Source organism: Triticum aestivum, chromosome 1A (genome assembly GCF_018294505.1).
Source record: "Triticum aestivum cultivar Chinese Spring chromosome 1A, IWGSC CS RefSeq v2.1, whole genome shotgun sequence".
In the NCBI taxonomy this organism is placed as follows: Eukaryota; Viridiplantae; Streptophyta; class Magnoliopsida; order Poales; family Poaceae; genus Triticum; species Triticum aestivum.
The window spans coordinates 496635170-496656391 of NC_057794.1; the positions used below are offsets into that span (position 1 = coordinate 496635170).

Sequence of the window (21222 nt, forward strand, 5' to 3'; positions counted from 1 at the left end):
TACTTCACCGCCGATTCCTCGATGGGCAGACTCTTCTCTACCTCGACCTCGGCCACGCGCAACTCCTCCTCCCGGTGCTCCTAGATCTCCGCCGCCTCCTACATCTCCAGCTCCTGCTCGGTGACCTCATCAGGAAGCAGGTGCTCCATGGCCACCACCGCCTTTTCGGACGGGGTTGCATGCTGGATTCCGAGGTGGCCTGGAATATCTTTGCGTGGATGGCTGATACGTCTCCAGCGTATCTATAATTTATGAAGTATTCATGCTGTTATATTATCATTCTTGGATGTTTACAATCATTTTATAGCAACTTTATATCATTTTTGGGACTAACCTATTGACCCAGTGCCCACTGCCAGTTGCTGTTTTTTGCTTGTTTTTTTACATCGCAGGAAATCAATATCAAACGGAGTCCAAACACCGCAAAACTTTTTGGAGATTTTTTATGGACCAGAACACCCAGGATGGGCAGAGCAGCACCTAGGGGGTGCCTTGAGGGGGGCACAACCCACCAAGGCATGCCAGGGGGCCCAAGCGCTCCCAGGTGGGTTGTGCCCACCTTGGTGGCCTCCTACACCTCCTCTTTACCCTACAAATTCACATATATTCCAAAAACCCTCGGGGTTAACCTAGATCAGAAGTTCCATTGCCGCAAGGCTCTGTAGCCACCGAAAACCAATCTAGACCCTTTCCGACACCCTGACGGAGGGGGGAAATCATCTCCGGTGGCCATCTTCAACATCCCGGCAGCCACCACGGTGGGGAGGGAGTAGTCGACCCTCGGGGCTGAGGGTTGTACCAGTAGCTATGTGTTTAATCTCTCTCTCTCTCTCTCGTGTTCTTGAGATTTCATGATCTTGTTGTATCGCGGGCTTTGTTAATATAGTCGGATCATATGGTGTTTTCCCCTCTCTATCTTGTTGTGATGAATTGAGTTTTCCCTTTGAGATTTCATTTTATCGGATTGAATACTTTTATGGATTTGAGATCACTTGATATATGTCTTGCATATGAATACCCATGGTGACAATGGCGTATTATATTGATTCACCTGAGATATGGTTTGGAACTCAACTCACGGATTCCCGAGGTGACATTGGGGTAATCTATGCATAGGGGTTGATGCACATTCTCGTCTTTTGTTTCTCTGGTAGAAATCTTAGGGCACTCTTTGAGGTTCTTTGTATTGGATTGGGTATTATGAATCTGAATTTGCTTTGGTGTTATTTTAGTACGAACTCTTGATAGATCGATCGGAAAGAATAACTTGGTGTTATTTTAGTACGAACTCTTGGATAGATCAATCGGAAAAAATAGCTACAAACAATTTATTCTTATGTTCTCCGCTAGATAGGAACTTTGGAGTGATACTTCATCGCACTTTGAGGGGTGGTTGTATGATCCAATTATATTAGCACTATTGAGAGATTGCACTAGCGAAAGTACAGAACCTAGGCCTCATTTTCAAGCATTGCGATACCGTTTGTGCTCCATTTTATCAATTGCTACCTTGCTGTTTTTTATTGTTCCTATTACACAAATCAATATCTACTATCATTACTACACTTGTATCACCATCTCTTCACCGAACTAGTGCACCTATACAAATTACAATTGTATTTGGTGTGTTGGGGACACAAGAGCCTTTTTGTTATTTGGTTGCAGGGTTGTTTGAGAGAGACCATCTTCATCCTACGCCTCCCACGGATTGATAAACCTTAGGTCATCCACTTGAGGGAAAATTGCTACTGTCCTACAAAACTCTACGCTTGGAGAGCCAACACGTTTCTACAAGAATAAAATTGTGCAGTAGACATCAAGCTCTTTTCTGGCGTCGTTGCCGGGGAGGTGAGTGCTTGAAGGTATATCTTTAGATCTTGCAATTGAATCTTTAGTTTATTGTTTTATCACAAGTTTGGTTTATGAAAAGAAAACTACAAAAAATGGAATTGAGGTTGCATCATCTTATTGATCATCTTTCTAATATCTTTCTTGAAAATGATGGTTCGGAAAATTGTGCTCAATTGTTAGAAGAAGAAGTCAATAAAATGTTTGGCACAAAATATTTGAATGATGAGCATGATTTCAATGTTGTTAGTATGAATTCTTTGAATATCCATGATGCTAATGATATGTAAAGCCATAAGCTTGGGGAAGCTATGTTTGATGAAGATGACATTTTCAGTCCCCCAAGATTTGATGTGCAAATTTGTTATAATGATTGCATGCCTCCTATTTATGATGATTATATTGATGAAAGTGGATTTGGAGAGGTCATGACTTTATTTAGTGATGAATCCACCATTTTGGATGAGGCTTCAATTGGCTATGATAACAAAGTTGCTATATATGATGATTCGGTGATGACATGTATGCTATATTGAATAATGATAACCATGAAGCTTGTCATCATGATTTTAATTTTCAATCACATGATAGTTATTTTGTTGAGTTTGCTCCCATCATTATTGATGAGAATAAATTTGCTTACGTGAAGAGTAATAAAATTTCTATGCTTGTGCATCATGAAAAGAGTGCTTTATGTGATAGTTATATTGTTGAATTCATTCATGATGCTACTCAAAATTATTATGAGGGAGGAACATATTCTTGTAGGAATTGCAATAATATCAAGTTTCCTCTCTTTATGTTGAAAGTTTTGAAGTTATGCTTGTTTTGCCCTCCTATGCTAATTGAGTCTTGTTCCCATAAGTTGTTTGCTCACAAAATCCCTATGCATAGGAAGTGGGTTAGGCTTAAATGTGCTAGTCATATGCTTCATGATGCTCTCTTTATGTTTCAATTCTTATCTTTTATGCGAGCATCATTGAAATCATCATGCCTAGTGTCGGCATCAAAACCGGCATATCTCGGGTAGGGGGTCCCGAACTGTGCGTCTAAGGATCGAAGGTAACAGGAGATAGGGACACGGTGTTTACCCAGGTTCAGGCCCTCTTGATGGAGGTAATACCCTATGTCCTACTTGATTGACTTTGATGGGTATAGGGGTTACAAGAGTTTATCTACCACGAGTTCATAATGGCTAAACCCTAGATGTCTAGTCTGTACGATTATGATTGCCTCTGTGGACTAAACCCTCCGGTTTATATAGATACTGAAGGGGGCTAGGGTTGTACACAGTCGGTTTACAGAGAAAGGAATCTTCATATTCGCACGCCAAGCTTGCCATCCACGCAAAGGAGAGTCCCATCCGGACAAGGGGAAAAGTCTTCCGTCTTGTATCTTCATGGTCCATCAGTCCGGCCCACGTCACATAGCCCGGACGCCCGAGGACCCCCTAATCCAGGACTCCCTCAGTAGCCCCTGAACCAGGCTTCAATGTCGATGTGTCCGGCATGCAGATTGTCTTTGGCATTGCAAGGCGGGTTCCTCCTCCGAATACTTCAAAGTAGTTGATCAACGAGAACTATGTCCGGATCTGTTTAATAAGTTAACTCTCCAACCATAAAAGCATAATACTTAAAATAAGGTATATCCATCAACGGCTTTTTCTGGTGAAACGTCATGCTTAGCTCTGCTATTATTTTGAACCATTTTTGGGGCCTCCCGCTTTTGTGTTTTCACACGCGACTCCTATCGGCACGTCTTGTCAAAACAGAGATCGTGTCCCCTTATTGCGGGATTCTCATCAATACGAGGTTTGGTAATCTAACCATGTCGTTCGCACGACCCCTTCGGAACAGGCGAGTTTTGAGGCTAAAAGGGGGGGCGCTTGATATTCGTAGTCCATATAAGTGGATAGAATCCAACTCTTTTGTCCCATGCCTCATTTTCTCTCTCTGCTTCCCCATCCTCGAGCTCCACCGCCCAAGTTCCAAGCTTTTCTTCCCTCCGCAACTCCTCCGACCATGGGCGGGCCGGCCATGGTCGAAGGAGGTCATCCCCATTCCGGGGCCATGTGAGAGGGTGGTATTCATCCCCCACTTCCTCTGCGGCTTCGGATTCGCCCTCCACCCCTTTGTGAGGGGTCTCATGTTCTACTACGGGCTAGATTTTCATGATCTGGCCCCAAATTCGTTCCTGCACATCTCGGTGTTCATCATCTTGTGTGAGGCCTTCTTCCGTGTCCCTCCACACTTCGGCTTATGACTCAAGATTTTCAATGTGAAGCCGAAGGTGGTCGATGGGAAACATGCGGACTGCGGTGGCGCTATGGTGAGCAAGCTCCCCAAAGTCAACTGGCCAAAGGGAGTCTTTGTGGACACCGTCAGGATATGGCAATAGGAATGATTCTATATCACAGAACCCCCACGGTTCCAAGTGGGCAGCCGCTTCAGCCTTCAGATCCAGACCCCCGCTAAGGCTCGTATCATGGACCGACAAGGGTCCGGACTGGGGGTTGGTCAATGAGGTGCTGCGGCTGCAGAAGCGCGTCAAAGGCATGATATGAAGGACATTACCCTTGCTGATGTGATCCAAGTGATATTGATCCGCCGAGCACTTCCCTGCCAGCGGCGATCCCTCCGGATGTGGGAGTTCAATCCACAAGGGCCGCTGACCCTACAACGGTTCTACGGCACAATGCATAAGGGGATCTGGATGCTGCTTTTCAAGAAGCAGAAGTCGTAGCCAAAGTCATCGGATGACACCGGCCTCAACTGCAATCATCCAGCCTCTGAGGTAAGTTAAAAACCACCGAACACCAATTGGTGCGTCCATCTTAAGGAGAAGTATTGAGTAGTCTATCTCCAAACAGGTCTGGACCAAAAAGGCGGAGCAGATCCGGTGTCCGGCTCCGCTCCCTGAAAACCCAACCGATCCTCTATTAATGAGGATGCTAGTCCCGACGCCATACCAGGCACCGGTAAATAATAATAATAATAATAATAATAATAATAATAATAATAATAATAAGAAGAAGAAGAAGAAGAAGAAGAAGAAGACTTCGGACGCAATGTCCGGAGAAGCTAATGCCCAGTCCTCTCACGAGGGCGACGATGACGACGAGGAGGAGGAGGAAGAAGAAGATCCTCCCCGCAAAGGCAAGAAAAGGGCAGCCTCCGAACACCGGGAGGCCGAAGCCTCTAAGAGGGACAAAATTACCCTCCCCGATGACTCGGAGTCAGACGCCGAGGCCATCCCGACGCACAGTCGCCGGACCAAGCCCCAAGACGACCCGTAAGTAGTCCAAGATTTTTCCACATACATCCAATCTCTATGGACCGTGATGATAAGTCTAAGTTCTATTTTTTGTTAGTCCGGCCCGCAGTCTTCCCCAGCAATCCTCGTCCTCGGGGGATCTGCCACCGGAGTTGATGGAGAGTGAATCGCCTCCCCTAGCCTCCACACCGCCTAGAGAGGATGACACCGAGGTGTCATCGCATAGGCCCTCCGCGGGCCTCGAAGGGATGCGGAGGGGCGACTTGAAAGCGCCGGAGGGAAACACCTCGGCTGCCGAAGGGCAACACCTCGGCTACCGAAGGGCTGGAGGGTACGCCCCCCACGGAGACCGGTGATGGGGGCCCCGGTCAATCCGACCCACAGCCACATACTACTCCGGAGACCGATACGGCTCTGGAGTCTAGTAAGCGACCCCCTGCAAGGAAAGGGGGAGTGGCATCCTCTGTTAATCCGGAGGCGCCAAATACCACGGCGGACGCACTGCAAAGTGCATCCCTCCTGGACGAGCAACGCATCTTGATGGGTACGGTGGTTGAGAAGATTCAGTCCGCCGAGAGCGGGCCGAACGAAGACTTCTCCAGCCTGCTAGCAGGCTTCGAGGTATGCAATGTAATATTTTTGATCATTTTTACGAGAAATATGCCTGTATATAGACAGTAGCCCCTGAGACTCTGTTTGGTCTTTGAAAGAACTCCGTTCACTATGTTGATCATATCTACTATATGGTTCACGCTCGACCTTTCGGTCTCAGTGTTCCGAGGCCATATCTGCATATGCTAGGCTCGTCAAGTTTAACCCGAGTATTCTGCTTGTGCAAAACTGCCTTGCACCCATTGTATGTGAACGTAGAGCTTATCACACCCGATCATCATGTGGTGTCTCGGCACGACTAACTGTAGCAACGGTGCATACTCAGGGAGAACACCTATACCTTGAAATTTAGTGAGAGATCATCTTATAATGCTACCGCCGTACTAAGCAAAGTAAGATGCATAAAGGATAAATATCACATGCAGTCAATATAAGTGATATGATATGGCCATCATCATCTTATGCTTTTGATCTCCATCTTCAAAGCACCATCATGATCACCATCGTCACCGGCTTGACACCTTGATCTCCATCGTAGCATCGTTGTTGTCTCGCAAACTATTGCTTCTACGACTATCGCTACCGCTTAGTAATAAAGTAAAGTAATTACATGGAGATTGCATTTCATACAATCAAGTGACAACCATATGGCTCCTGCGAGTTGCCGATAACTGTGTTACAAAACATGATCATCTCATACAATAATTTATAAAATCACGTCTTGACCATATCACATCACAACATCCCCTGCAAAAACAAGTTAGACATCCTCTACTTTGTTGTTGCAAGTTTTACGTGGCTAGTACGGGCTTAGCAAGAACCGTTCTTAACTACGCATCAAAAACCACAAAGCGGTATAGTGATTGATTTTTGATCTTCAGAAAGAACCCTGTTCATTGAATCCGATTCAACTAAAGTTGGAGAAATTGACACCCGCCAGCCACCTGTGTGCAAAGCATGTCGGTAGAACCAGTCTCATGAATGCGGTCATGTAATGTCGGTCTGGGCCGCTTCATCCAACAATACCGCCGAATCAAGAAACAACTACTGACGGCAAGCAATATGTATATACCCACGCCCACAACTCCTTTGTGTTCTACTTGTGCATATAACATCTACGCATAGACCTGGCTCGGATGCCACTGTTGGGGAACACAGTATTTCAAAAAAATTCCTATGATCACGCAACATCTATCTAGGGATGCATAGAAACGAGAGGTGAGAGTGTGTCTACGTACCCTCGTAGACCGAAAGCGGTAGCGTTAAGTAACGCGGTTGATGTAGTCAAACGTCTTCCCGGTCCAACCGATCAAGTACTGAACGCATGGCACCTCCGCGATTTGCACACGTTCAACTCGGTGACGTCCCTCAAACTCTAGATCCAGTTGAGGCCGAGGGAGAGTTTCATCAGCGCGATAGCGTGTTGACGGTGATGATGAAGTTACCGACGCAGGGCTTCACCTAAGCACTACGACAATATGACCGAGGTGGAAATCTGTGGAGGGGGGCACCGCACACGGCTAAGAGATCAACTTGTGTGTCTACGAGGTGCCACCCTCCCCGTATATAAAGGATGGGAGGAGGGTGCCGGTCGACCTCATGGTGTGCCCCCAAGGGGGGATTCCTACTCCTACTAGGAGTAGGTTTCCCCCCTTTCCTAGTCCAACTAGGAGGGGGGATGAAGGGGAAGAGGAGAAGAAGGAAAGAGGGCCCGACCCCCTTCCCAATTCAGATTGGGCTTGGGGGGCACCCCACCTCTTCGCCACCTCCTCTCACTTCCAATAAAGCCCATGTAGGCCCATTAAGCCCTCGGGGGGTTCCGGTAACCCCCCGGTACTCCGGTATATGCCCGAACTCATCCAAAACCATTCCGGTGTCCAAACATAACCTTCCAATATGTCAATCTTCATGTCTCGACCATTTCGAGACTCCTTGTCATGTCCGATATCACATCCGGGACTCCGAACTACCTTCGGTACATCAAAACACATAAAGTCATAATACCGATCGTCATCGAACGTTAAGCGTGCGGACCCTACGGGTTCGAGAACTATGTAGACATGACCGAGACTCATCTCCGGTCAATAACCAATAGAGGAACCTGGATGCTCATATTGGTTCCTACATATTCTATGAAGATCTTTATTGGTCAAACCGCATAACAACATACGTTGTTCCCTTTGTCATTGGTATGTTACTTGCCCGAGATTCGATCGTCGGTATCATCATACCTAGTTCAATCTCGTCACCGGCAAGTCTCTTTACTCATTTCCGTAATGCAACATCTTGTAACTAACTCATTAGTCACATTGCTTGCAAGGCTTATAGTGATGTGCATTACCGAGAGGGCCCAGAGATACCTCTCCAACAATCGAAGTGACAAATCCTAATCTCGATCTATGCCAACTCAACAAACACCATCGGAGACACCTGTAGAGCATCTTTATAATCACCCAGTTACGTTGTGACGTTTGATAGCACACTAAGTGTTCCTCCGGTGTTCGGGAGTTGCATAATCTCATAGTAATAGGAACATGTATAAGTTATGGAGAAAGCAATAGCAATAAACTAAACGATCTTAGTGCTAAGCTAACGGATGGGTCAAGTCAATCACATCATTCTATAATGATGTGATCCCGTTCATCAAATGACAACTCATGTCTATGGCTAGGAAACTTAACCATCTTTGATTAACAAGCTAGTCAAGTAGAGGCATACTAGTGACATTCTGTTTGTCTATGTATTCACACATGTACTAAGTTTCCGATTAATACAATTCTATCATGAATAAATATTTATCATGATATAAGGAAATATAAATAACAACTTTATTATTGCCTCTAGGGCATATTTCCTTCAACCGGCCCCACGGTGGGCGCCAACTGTCGTGGGAGCAAGTCTGACAGTAAGAACAAGGGGTACGTAGGAGGAGGCAAGGTCCTAGCTACGGCGAGGTTGTGCACGCAAGGTTTACGAGTTCAGGCCCTTCTCAGAAGAAGTAATAGCCCTACGTCTCAGTGCCCGGAGGCTTGGTCGACTGGATATGCGTGAAAGTTACAGGGGTGCGAACCCTTGTGCCCGAGGAGGGGTGGCTTATAGAGACTGCGTCAGACCCCTCCAGCCCTCAGTTACACAGGGTTCAATGTACATCAAGACTGGGCATTACTGGTAATGCTAGATATAAAGGACTATAAATGATCTTTAAGACTACGGAGTGAACGCCTGACCGTTGCCATCCTAGGGTGGCTTTAGATCTTCTGTTCTTCCGAGTGATTCTTTGTGCGGTCGAATGACTGTATCTTGGTGGATTGGAATTGGGATATACGAGTGGTATATCTGGTCGAGTGGATTGCACTCCAATGTGATTTCAGTCAGTATCTTCTGTTGATTCTTGAATGTACTTGACTTTAGGGCAGTGTCCTTGGGTAGGGCGTCTAGGACAGGTCTATGACCCTACCCTAGGTACATGTCATCATCACTACCTACTGTAGTATGCTTGTTTATTATGGTCTCATTGTGTTGTACAAACTTTAATGATGTTCTGGATGTGTGCGTCCGTGGATGAAGAGATTGGGAGGTTTAGGCTTCATTTTTTAGAAAAACATAATGTTCAAAAAAATATTATAGTAGAAATAGATCTCTAAACTTTATGTATCTCTATAGAAACAGGTAGAGGTTGACACATGATAGGCAGCCACTTGTGGTATCACTTCCGAAACTTCCTTTTTCGAAGAACCTCTTCGAGAGGGCATGGGTTCTTGCAATTTCCATAAGAAGAATATAATTTTTCTAGTTTATAACGAAAACGAACCCGAAAACCTAACAAGGCTAGGTTAATTAGAGGAAAACCGGGCAAAAACCACATGTACCTTTCGCCACAAACCTAGCTAAACTAGGTCGGCTGAGTTGCCCAAACGAAACGAACCCTGCTGAGGGGTATCTAAACCACCACTGCCTCACTGCCAAACATAGAAGCCAACATCGAAGGGAAGCAGTCCCAAGTCTCTCCAAACATTAGAGCTGACAAGCCACCATAGTCTGCAGTAGCGCCTCTCCAACCTTGATTGCACCCGAAACTATCATCCCCTAAAAACATTAATACCAGAGCGTGCACCATCCGTAGGTCCAGGACTCCAAAGATATGACCCCAAGGTGGGAGCAACATCAAATATTTTCACCATAATCTCACCCTGCTAGCAGTGTCATGGGTTTCACTCGGAGCAAAGGGCCCAGGAGGTTGGGGTGCCAATGCTTCACTATGACGCCTAGGAGTGGGTCAAGTCCAACGTCTCAGGGCTAGAGTTGCATGATCTATGGCAACGCACCCACCGCTGATAAAGCCACCCTTAAGCTTCCCCTAGTTGCAACCACCGTGTCATAGAAGCCCTACCTTGCGTCACCCACTATGGCGCGACCACGCCCAGGACAAAGATGAACGCAAGGCTAGATGCCTAGATCCGTCGTGAATTGGAGGCCACCATCGTCGCCGCAAAAGAGAATCTCGCCCACCACGTGCCCCTGGAGCCGTCTCAAATCTAGGCGCAGGATCACGATATCCATGAAGCACTCAAGGAATAATAAGCGTGCTTCACAATTTTCATGTGAAATGGGATAACGGTGCTTCGTCGGTGAAAAAACAAAACTAAGTGTAATTTGATGTTCAATTTTTTTTCACAAGTCAAAATGCTTAAGCTTTTCCTCCTAAAAATTTGTAGATGACATTTGGATGTGACCATGAGCGCATCTTTTTTTTCAGCATTTCTTGACATAACGAAAAACATTTTTGACGTGCGGGAACACAGAGCCGAATTGGATTTCCCAATAAATATTTAAACGAATCCATCCATGGCCACCCTGCATTAACACGTGAAATGCTACTGTGGTACAAGCAAAACTGAAAGACAAAAAAAGAAGCTTCCGGTCACATTCTGCAAAAAAAGTGCCTATTGAAACGTCTCTACAAAAGCCGCTTTAGAATTCATGCTGTCTGGAAAGTAAGTTTACGTTTCCTGTGGGTATTTGTCTGGCATGCAGCAAAACCAAAATAGGTAAACGAAGCATACAGCTCACAGACAGTGAGACTGTGAGACAGAGTGCTTCCTACAAAGCAAAGCACTGATGACGACGCAAAAGATCAAACAGATCGAAAACGAATCAAGCGACAGATAGTGTGTTCTTACGTGCATCGTGGCTTATTGGAGCCATCTCTCTCCTCAACAAGTTCACTCAACGATGTCCGGACACTTCTGGGTCCTTCAGTTTGTTTTTACAAAGACAAGCAAATGTGTCAGGTCCGATCAAAATTCAAAGACAAAGTATTTAATAGGCTGCTTGTAATGGGTAGTATCAGTGTATGATACTACCTTTCTAATACATAGTATCATATATTAGTATTATATATGAATTTATTTATTGCCATGCATGACACATAATAGTATAGCATTTATTATGATACAGTATCGTGATATGATACTCAACTCTTTCTTTCTTTATTTAATTTTATACCATCTCATCAAAATTGCCTAATTGACATGCATGATGTATTAATTACCATATTAGCACTATGACCAGCCTATATAGATGGGAAACGTTGGGATCCTTTCCTTGCACCCACACTTCAGTGATACATTTTTATAAGGTTTTGCTTTTCATTTCAAAATCGATATTCCTCGGGCCACGACCCTCCATCCCCTCCACAACCCCTCGCCGCCGCTGGAGGGGCGGTCGGGCTAAGCCCGGGCCGCGGACAGTGGCAGCAGGGTGCTCTTGCGTCGCCTTCTCCCTCACTCGGGATGGTGGTGGTCCAGGCGACGGTTTCCACGACAGCGGCGGCTCCTCTGGCGGTACGACGATAGGCGGTGCGGGGAGTAGGTGTGGGTTCAGCGATAGCCTCGCGACATCTTGGGGTGGGTCGAGGCTAGGCGGTTGCAGCGGCTTCATTTTGCTCATACGGCTCCGTCTTTCGACGATTCATATTTGTTCTGGTGTAGCCTCTCGGCAGCAGCTTCGATTCTCCTTCGGCCCTCTAAAGCATGGTTTCTGGTGAGGCCCTCCATTGCCTCGCGGTCTACGATGTCATTTTCCGACCTTCAGGCCTGGCATGTCTCATGCCGACGTTAAAGACGATGACATGGTGACTGAATGGCCAGACCGCTCATGGGCTTGGGCATGCGCGTTTGTCGGCGCAAGCCGTACTCTTGATTGTGGCCAGAGCCGTCAAAGGTGGTGCCTATGGGCACTCTTACCTTGTGGTGTCGAAGCTGCAATTCACACCTTCTTGTCCGACATGTTCCAAGGAAAACCCCATATCTGGGTCTACCAAGTCGGACTGTGGTGATGCTATGGCTTTTCTCGGCGCCCCATTCTCTCTTGGGGGCATCATCCTAGAGATGATACCGGTCGGAGGGACTCATGGTTTGAGTTCATGGTCATCGGTGGCTCATGTGGTAACATTGATGGGGATGAGCAATGTTAGGGCCCAACAAGGTTGTGGTAGTCGGCTCGTCTGACGTGCTCGTGGTGTTATTTGGTCTCTATGTTATGCAGGATTTTGAGCTACAGCGGCAAGGCCCGTGTGGTGACAATGACTTGCAGATAGTGGTCTGGCTCGGCAATCCTTCATGGCGCCAATCTTGCATATTTCTTCATTTTAGCTCGCCTTCGAAATGGAAGGTGCCTTGCCACTAGCATGTGTGGCCGAATGTTTGGCATAGTCCAATAAGTCTTGTCCTCTCATTGTGGTGAGGCGTCGTTGCTGGCTGAATGCATTAGAAAAGGAGTCTCTTCTCGGGGAGAAGGGACGACGGCGGTAGTTTGCACACAACCTCGATGGTGTTCCTTTCCTTAGTGTTGTGTGTGGATCGTGTGGGTAGCGAGGTTGGCCAGTGATGCCCTGTGTGGGCGTGTTTCATCGGTTTTCACACAGTTTTTCGTAATTAGCCAGGAATTCTCTTCTTCTTAATTAAAAATGTTGAGTCCATTAAACTTTAGTTTCAAAAAAATAAATTCACATGGGTTAATCAGGCTTCAAAAACTTTGATTGCCTTCTTTTTCTAGAGCATTTAGATTGAAATTATCATATTGTTGATTTATCTCCACAAATACTTATATCATAAATACAATGTGACATAAAACAGTAGTCGAAGGTGTGTTTTGGAATGTTTACTCTAAAATATCGACTTTATTAGAACTTGGGGCTAGAGTTTGTTTTATTGGGTGCCTTGGCAGGGTTTCGACATGTCCCCCATAAAAAAGGTTCATCTTCATCTAATGATTTTTTCTGCTCTTTTGCTAAATGAGAAGGCAATGCTCCCGCTAGTTAATTCTTTGAAAACTAGAACTTATATTGTCTATCTATGTCCTCTATTTTTACTTTGGTGATGTTGTTGCCACTTTGTCACCAACAAGACCAACAAAGACTAGTTCATAGAATATGCCACTTCTTTTTCTTATAATAATGTGATACGCTGGTGGGGACAAAAGGGGGGGTGTAGGAGGATGCCATAGGTGAAGAAAAATGATGCATCAAAATGTGAGAGTACATGTTCAATGACCATCGGTCGACATCTAATCAAGTATTGTAAAATAAAACGGTGGACTAAGTAAATGGGAATGTAAAATGTCCTTATTGTTGGGCATTGAATACTAACATGGGTCAATTTTTTTTGTTCCCGAACAATATCAATAAACTATAAATCATCCCTCAACTCCGGAACTGGGAATTCTTATATTAGTTCTTAAACTATCAATATCATATGCTTTGGTCTCTCCCCCCATGGTCTTGGCAGTAACATGTTCTGTTGTTGACACAAGTCTAACACGGTGGTGATGTTTGACCATTCACACGGTGCCACATAAGCACCCGAATGACGGCAATGACTACTCACACTAGCTGACGAAGCCATTCACCATTCTGGAGTCGTGTCGACTAGTTTTTCGCACCATCTGTCCCCTCTTGCTCCACGAGAACACCCAGCAAAGCCCCCGTTGTTGTTGGACATCAGCAGGAGCACAAGCGTATTGAAGTCTGGCTGGCTACATGTGGTCATGGTGTCATATCTGCTATAACACATCGATGATTCCAATGCATATACACCGCAATAGCCTCCCACCATGCCCTTTGCTTGCCTTCTCATTATGTTTGAGTCCTCGTCTGCGCCTACCTCTATGCCACAACCACCGAATGGAAAAAAATCATCCTCGACGAGCAATCATGAAATCATCAATGGGAGCACTTACATTTCACATTGGTTCCAATTTCTTGCTATGGGATGTATCTCTCTCCCTCAAAACTAGATTATTGGAACCTTCTCACCTCACTCTAACTCTACACTTGGTGCATGCCCCAAGTGTCATCGTTTGTCACTGTTGTGGTAAACCATGATGCATAGTCGAAATACCTTGTCGTTCATGTTCGCATCCCCTTCTCAAGCTAGAAGACCTTCTATCTATCCCACATCACCATCGTTATCAACATCAGCTCAAGTAGGCAACCACTGGACCCCCTTGTCTTCCCTAGCGCCGGAGCGACATCCCATCTCCACTGCTACATGGGAGGCGGGAGGACTTCTGTTGGAGTGGCATGACATTGATGCCCCTTTTCTTTCAAGGGTGGTGCTTAGGCTGATGTCAAGGGTGTTGCACATATGGAGCATGGCAATGCTTGGCCATCGGTGTTTGTATCATTGTATGTTCTCGATTAATAGGGTCACAAAAGGCGGCACACTGGTTAGGCTCAAGGGCCGACTATAGGATCCCTCTACCAAACCCATGCACACGACAAGGATTACTTCGTCTTTGTAGCTGGGTCCAGCGTCGGCGGGTTCCTCGTGTAGATGACATTGGAAAAGTGAAGACCTAATTCAGACGAGTTCTCATTTTATTTACTCGATGTGGTTGTTAAGTTAGTTCTACATGTCGGGGTTTAACAAAAAAATTGTCCACAACATCACCAAACCACCATAATGCTCAAAGGGACAAAAAGTATATGGTTTTGACAGTTGGTCAAAGGGGCAAAAAGTACATCCTTTTGACAGTTGGGTGGGAGGGGGACACACAGGATTTGCGGTTTTGGAATTGATCGGCGAATTGTAGACATGTGACGCACTTGAGAGAAAAAAATGTACTTTTTCCATCTTTAAATACTACCGGATTAGTCCACGGCTCACAGTTGAGATGGTGGTACGTTTATTGAGGGTGCTAGTCTAAGAATAGCTAGACTCGGTGTTGTGTTGTTGAGGGCCTTGGTGACATGGAACAGATTCCTTCAGGGTTTCTACTTTTGCACACAATTGTGTGGCAGAAAAGTTCCCTCGACCCTATTGCGCCAGAAGCTTGCGCAACATCTCGTAGGATAAAATCCTTGGTCAAAGTCATTTTTCCCTTACCTTAATTTGTATGAAGGAAGGTTGCCAAACTAACAAGCCACAAATTTCAAGTAAAAACATGTAGTTGTAGTATTGTGTATACTTACTCTTTCTTTCCTACAACGGTGCTATTTGCTTGAAACTAAGTCGCATTCTCATTCCATCCACCATCTCATTTCTCATTGCATCTTTCCATTTCTTTCTAAATCTTCTTGTTCGTCTCCCCGGAGTCCGTGTGTGTGTGTATGTGCGCGCGCGTCCTCACAACCCACTTCCGTTCGTTGTTAGATTGTCTGGCTCTCGATTCCCGTCGAGTTGCCAATGCCACCATTGTTCACTGCCGCCGCAAGGTGCATATCCTTTTCTTTTGAATACCCATTTTGATGAGTTGAAAGATGGTGTGATGCAAGTTGGATGCTTGATTGAAAAAAGGAAAGTAAGGCTTTCGCCGGTACTTAGGTTACATTTTGGGATACAGAAGGTCGCCATTTTGGTTTGGGAGTTTCAACTGATTTAGACTGGCTGGCAATGGATCTTCCCGCTATCGAGTCAATAACTTGGCGAGGTGCTGATAAAGGAGGGAGGTCAACTTGGTACCATTTGGGAGAAGTCTTGCGTATGATGGAGAGCCGGGAATGAAGAGAGGAGAAGGGCCAATGAGGGGGGGGGGAGGGATGGTGCACCGTCAAGCGCGCGCAACGTACCTGCGTGTGGTAGAAGCTTCCTATTAATTGTACAACTTTAGTTAGTATATGATGCAGCTTTAATACAACTTTAGTTAGTATATACTCCCTCGTTCCTAAATATTTGTCTTTCTAGATATTTCAACCAGTGACTACATACGGAGCAAAATGAGTGAATCTACACTTTAAAATATGTCTATATACATCCGTATGTGGTAGTCCATTTGAAATCTATAAAATGATAAATATTTAAGGGTGTGTCTAGGTCACATCTAGATGTGCTCTAGTTATTGCACATCTAAGTGAGTGAATCAAGCATAAAGAGAAAAAAAAAGAAAAAGAAAATATTCAGACGAATCTCAATGTAAGATCAATGACATATGGCTTAGATGTGCAATACTTATGGCACATCTAGATGTGCTTTAGCAAAACTGAATATTTAATATGAATTAATATGAATTGAAAAGAGTAACGTATCATGCATAAATCGAGTGTGGCGCCAGGTGTCGAGTGAGCCAGGGGATGTTGATGCCCACACTTCACAGATGAAGAGACAAAAGGAGCCTCATGTCACACGCTCCACCACCCGCCCGCCTTCGTCACGCTGCCGCTATTTAACCATCGCTCGCCGGTCCCTCGGCCCCTCCAAGTCACCGCGCTCGTGCTCAACTATTTTTCATCTCCTTTCCTCCCTGGTCCACAGCAGTTTCCCCTGCTCCACTTCTCCTCCTCGTACTGTCGTACAGAGCGAGCAGAGCAGGCACCGGCGAGGGCGCATGGCCCGCCGCAAGTTCCGGCTGTCCGACATGATCCCCAACGCCTGGTTCTACAAGCTCCGCGACATGGGCGCCCACGGGCGCGGCGGCGTCGGGGTGCATCATCGGTCCTCCTCGGCCCGGTCCTACCAGCAGCCGCCGTCGGCTCGGGAGTCGTCGGCTCGGTGGAGCGTGGAGGCCGCGCGGCAGCCGCCGTCGTCCCGGTGGCACAGGGAGGTAAGCAACGACGTCCAGCAGCCGGAGGCCGACGTCGAGCCGCCGGCCACGCCGACCAAGGAGTCGCCCCGTGCCCCGCTCCCTCGCAGGGCGTCGTACTACTACTCCACCAGAGACAGGGAGGTCCCGGCGCCGCCGGTTCCGAAGCCGCCCAGGGCCAAGGAAGCGCAGTCGCCGACGAGGAGCGCCAGGAGGCGGCACAAGGTGGACCACGCGCCTGAAGAAAGAGGACCCGCCGGGGGGAAGGAGCCCGTGGTCGGCGCGCTAGGCAGCTCTGGTCGGCGTCGTGACACGTGCATCAAGAGTGACGGCGGGGAGCCCCGGAGGCCAACGGTGTCAGGCCCGGCGGACGACGGCCGCAACGTCAAGGTGATCGCGTCGCGGAACGAAATCATCATCGACCTCCTGGGCGAGGACACGCCCGGGAGAAGGCTCCGGCCAATCGTGACCAAGCCAGCGGCGAGGAGACAGCCTGGGCCGAACAAGCAGGATGTCACCCAAGCCGACCACGCCGACGCGACCGCGAGAGCGAGCTCTGCCTCCGACAAGAGCAGCGTCAGCAGGCCGAGGCGTTCCTCCGCATCATCGTCGGGCCGCCGCCGCCTCAAGACGCTTTCCAAGAGCCCGCGCCTGGCCGCCACCGCCAGGAAAGCGAACCCGCCGTCCCGGAAATGGGCGGCGCCACCGCCACCGCTGCCGGCGCCGGTGATCGTGAGCAGCTACCCGGTGGTGAAGATGTCGGAGGACCCACGGCAGGACTTCCGCGAGTCCATGGAGGAGATGATCAGCGCGAAGCGCATCCAGGACGCGGAGGACCTGGAGGACCTCCTGGCCTGCTACCTCTCCCTCAACGACGCGGCGCACCATGACCTCATAATCGACGTCTTCGAGCAGATTTGGGTGAGCCTCGCCGGCGCCAGGCCGTGAAAGAGAGCCGCCGGCCATGGCAGCTCCGCGGTGCATGCAGCAATGGTGGATCCCATCCTATCCTTACCATTGCTCCCGCATTAATCAACTAGATTAATTGGCTCTATATCCTGTTAATGATAGCAAATTAAAAAGAGATCTCCATATATAGAAGGAAATTCGCAACCCTCCTGCACTGATTTGCATGCGTTGGTGATCTCCATATAGAGTAGAGTGAATAAAATAAAAGAGAAACTTTTGTTCTTTCCGTGCTCGGCGTGGTTCTTCTTTGCTGGATGCTTGGTCGCGTGATGATGGTGTGATGCTGCTGCTCAATGTCTTGAGCGCCACACTTGTTGTGAACTGTATCCATGCCATGCCAGTAAGACGGTGACCGTCACTAGTGATCATGCCAGTAAGATAGTAACCGTCACTGGAAGCCAGTCACTGTTACTGGCATGAATGTCTGCAGCATGCATGCAGTGAACTAATTGAAGAGCTTGAGCCTCCATTTCTACTGTTGTACGCGACGGCGTACCCCATCCATACGGCGTCATGACATGAAGGCGGAGAGGCTGGGCGACGGCGGTCTCTTTATTGTGTTCCCCCCTGGTGTTGAATGCTCGGCACAGAGCAGGATCTCGTTGCTCCTTACCAACTGCTGCGAGCGCACGGCCGCTTGGTAGGCCGAGACGCAGGCGGGGGGCCATGGCGCGGAGGGGCACACGAGGAAAGCTTCTTGTTTTGCGCCGCGGGAAACATGGGATGATGCCCCAGGAATGGCATCGCCTTGTCGACACGCCGAGCCGGGCGCCGCGTGACCGATCCCAGGCCCGTTTTGGCAGCCCCGGCGGTTGCCCGTCCGCTGGCAAACGCTGCCGGCCGCGGAATAAGAACACAACACAACAGAACAGTAGGGACGCATGATTGCCCGCGGAGGCAGCACAGCAACCGCCCGTGTTTGGGTGGTAGTATCGCCTGAAGATAACGATGCTGTTTGCCGCTGTTGAAAGGAGCATGCGATTCATCAGAAAACCAACTGAATTTGGCCGTGATTTTATTCCTGCGAGGAAGAACACATTACCGAGAACGAAACACAGGCTTGACAAAGGTCGGTACAGCTTATCGCCGCACCGCACACTTTGCCCACGTTCACGTACGTCCTGCTCACGGATATTTGCCAAATCATCCCACATCATTCGACATGGCAGGGCAGGACCGCGCCGTATACGTGCAACTGCCCGCCCTAGCTTTGTCCCGGCCGAGGCCTTTGGCTGCGTGCGCTCCCAAATTAACACGCATGTACGCGCACACAGCGGTGACACTGTAGATCGTGTACCAACTTCGCCAGGGGAGTGGAAGTGGGCACAGCTGCTTTTGCCTCAAATTCAAAACAACTTTGATCTGAAAATATAGCAGAACGGACACGGACCTAAAATGGAGATGGGGTCGCGCGTGGCGATATGGGGTCTGCCTTGGAAATTGGCGCCGGCGGTGTCTAACAATCCACCGGCGTCTAAAAATCGGTCCAGTCGCGTCTTCAGAAGTCCAAATTTCGCCGGTTAGGACCGAAATTGACGACGACGGATTCAGGACGAACCCGACGCGCAGGGGGGCGCCGGGGGAAACATTTTTGATGCGTAAGTCCGGCGGGCCCGCCAAGTCAGGGACCAGCCGCGTCTCGTCTTCCTCGGCGCCTCGTTTTCCGTGAAGAATCAATGCCAAGGCTGTTACCGGTCAGCCTTCCGCTGATTCTCCACAGGCGGCGCAGTGAAGGCCCTGCGACGCGCCATCCCCCTTCCGCCACGCGTACACACACGTCTACCGCCCCTCGGCGGCTATAAAAAGCCACCCTCTCCTCGCCGGTGGCCACACTCTCCTTCGCCTGGTGTCCCTCTCTCGTCGGCGCCGCCCCATCCCGTCTCTCTCTTCCCCGACACCAGCCACCGCGTCTACGTCCTCCGATGGGTGAGCATTTCCCGGGCGACGGTGCGGCGGCCAACGGCTTCGGCCGTCATACCCTGCATGAGTGGGAGGCGCACCTCCTCCACGAGGCAAACTACCCGCCGCCGCCTGACATGCATGCGCCGGGACGGTGAGGCTTCGTGCTGGAGGCGTCCCAGTCCCCTCGCAGTCCGTCATCGACCATCCTGCCCACTTCCACGACGAGATCGAGCGCCGAAGCGACGGTGGCATTTGGTTGCCGCAACACATGGCGGGCGGGTCCTCCTCCTCCTCCCACTCCCACTCGTCCGGATCGCCGGCGCTCGCCAGCGTCAAGGCCGAGCTCGTGGAGACGCCGCTAGGGCGGCGCACCCGGGGGGGGGGGGGCGACGAGTGCGGCCGTGGCTCCTCTTCCTCCCGCCTCGTCAAGCCGAAGACGGAGCCAGGGCTCGTCGCCGTGAAGAGCGGACACGACGACTTGCCCGTCGCCGCCGACGAGGACGCGCTCAAGTGGGCGCGAGGACTATGTCAAACTGGAGATGGAACGGCAGCGCCGCACCCTCGAGGAGATTGCCGCAGCCGCGACACGCGCGGCGTCATCATTCTCGAGGACAGTGACGACGACGCACCACCGCCGCCAACCAAACCCGTCCGCCAAGGCAACGCAGGAAAGGGGTGCAGGAAGGACGGCGACAGCGTGAAGAAGGAGGCCGACGACGACTACAGCGCCTTCGGCGCATTGTTCGGCATGTAGGAGGGGCGGCGGAAGGCGGCGCAGTAGTTTTTAATTATGTTTTTAAGTTTTTATGGAAAAAAATCAATGAAATCGCCTCATATGTGTTGAATTTGGCTGAATTTTGTCGTGTTTGGCCGATTTTGGCCGAGTTTATTTTTCAAAAAGACGGCGCCTAGGTTGGCCTTGGGCGGCGGTTGGGAAACCGAACACCCAAAAATATTGCCGGCGCGCTTCAGACGGTGATATTTCAGGCACCCAGAGGTCGAACGGTTGAAGATGCTCCTACTGCTGTGCTCTTGCCGAAGCTTCAACCGAGAGGTCGCACGCACGGGTGACAGGGCCCGGGAGCCAATCGGCGGTGGCAGCTACGCGGCCGTATATATGTCTGTCTCCCGGATTGCAGCTTCGGGACCGGACTAGTATCATCATCTGGCGGTTGCAGTGCGGGCCGTCAAATTATGTCACCTCGCCCGTCTCCACTTGGCTGCATGGACAAGATGTTTCGTTTGGACTGCCCAGGCAGGCAGCGGTGACCTGCTGACGGTGAATAGTGCCGTGTCAATCGCGCTACACCTGGGTCAGCTGGTCGTGCTTGCATTGCGCACGCACCTGGCAGTCACCAACTCGCCATGACCAAAAGGAGATTTACAGCACCTTGCGGAAGCACGAAATTTATACAGTACTTCTTTTGGCTGTCTTTGCCGTGGTGGTAAACAAAACAAGCCATTTTTATTAGTGTTGTTAAATCTCAATCGACTGAGACTAGTTAAATTGATGCTATATTTATGGATTTTACATTGGGATTCATGCAAATTTTATTTTTCAGCTTTTCTTTCTATCGACAATTGCCTATCACTTGACTG

At 48.8% G+C, this 21222-nt stretch overlaps 1 protein-coding gene across 1 annotated transcript; it reads left to right on the forward strand.

The window, feature by feature from the left end:
• Positions 1-16443: 16443 nt before the first annotated feature.
• On the forward strand, positions 16444-17865 carry LOC123158392 (transcription repressor OFP1). Its single transcript, XM_044576418.1, has one exon. It carries the CDS (start codon positions 16558-16560, stop codon positions 17698-17700), a length of 1143 nt encoding a protein of 380 aa, XP_044432353.1. The 5' UTR covers positions 16444-16557; the 3' UTR covers positions 17701-17865.
• Positions 17866-21222: the final 3357 nt, after the last annotated feature.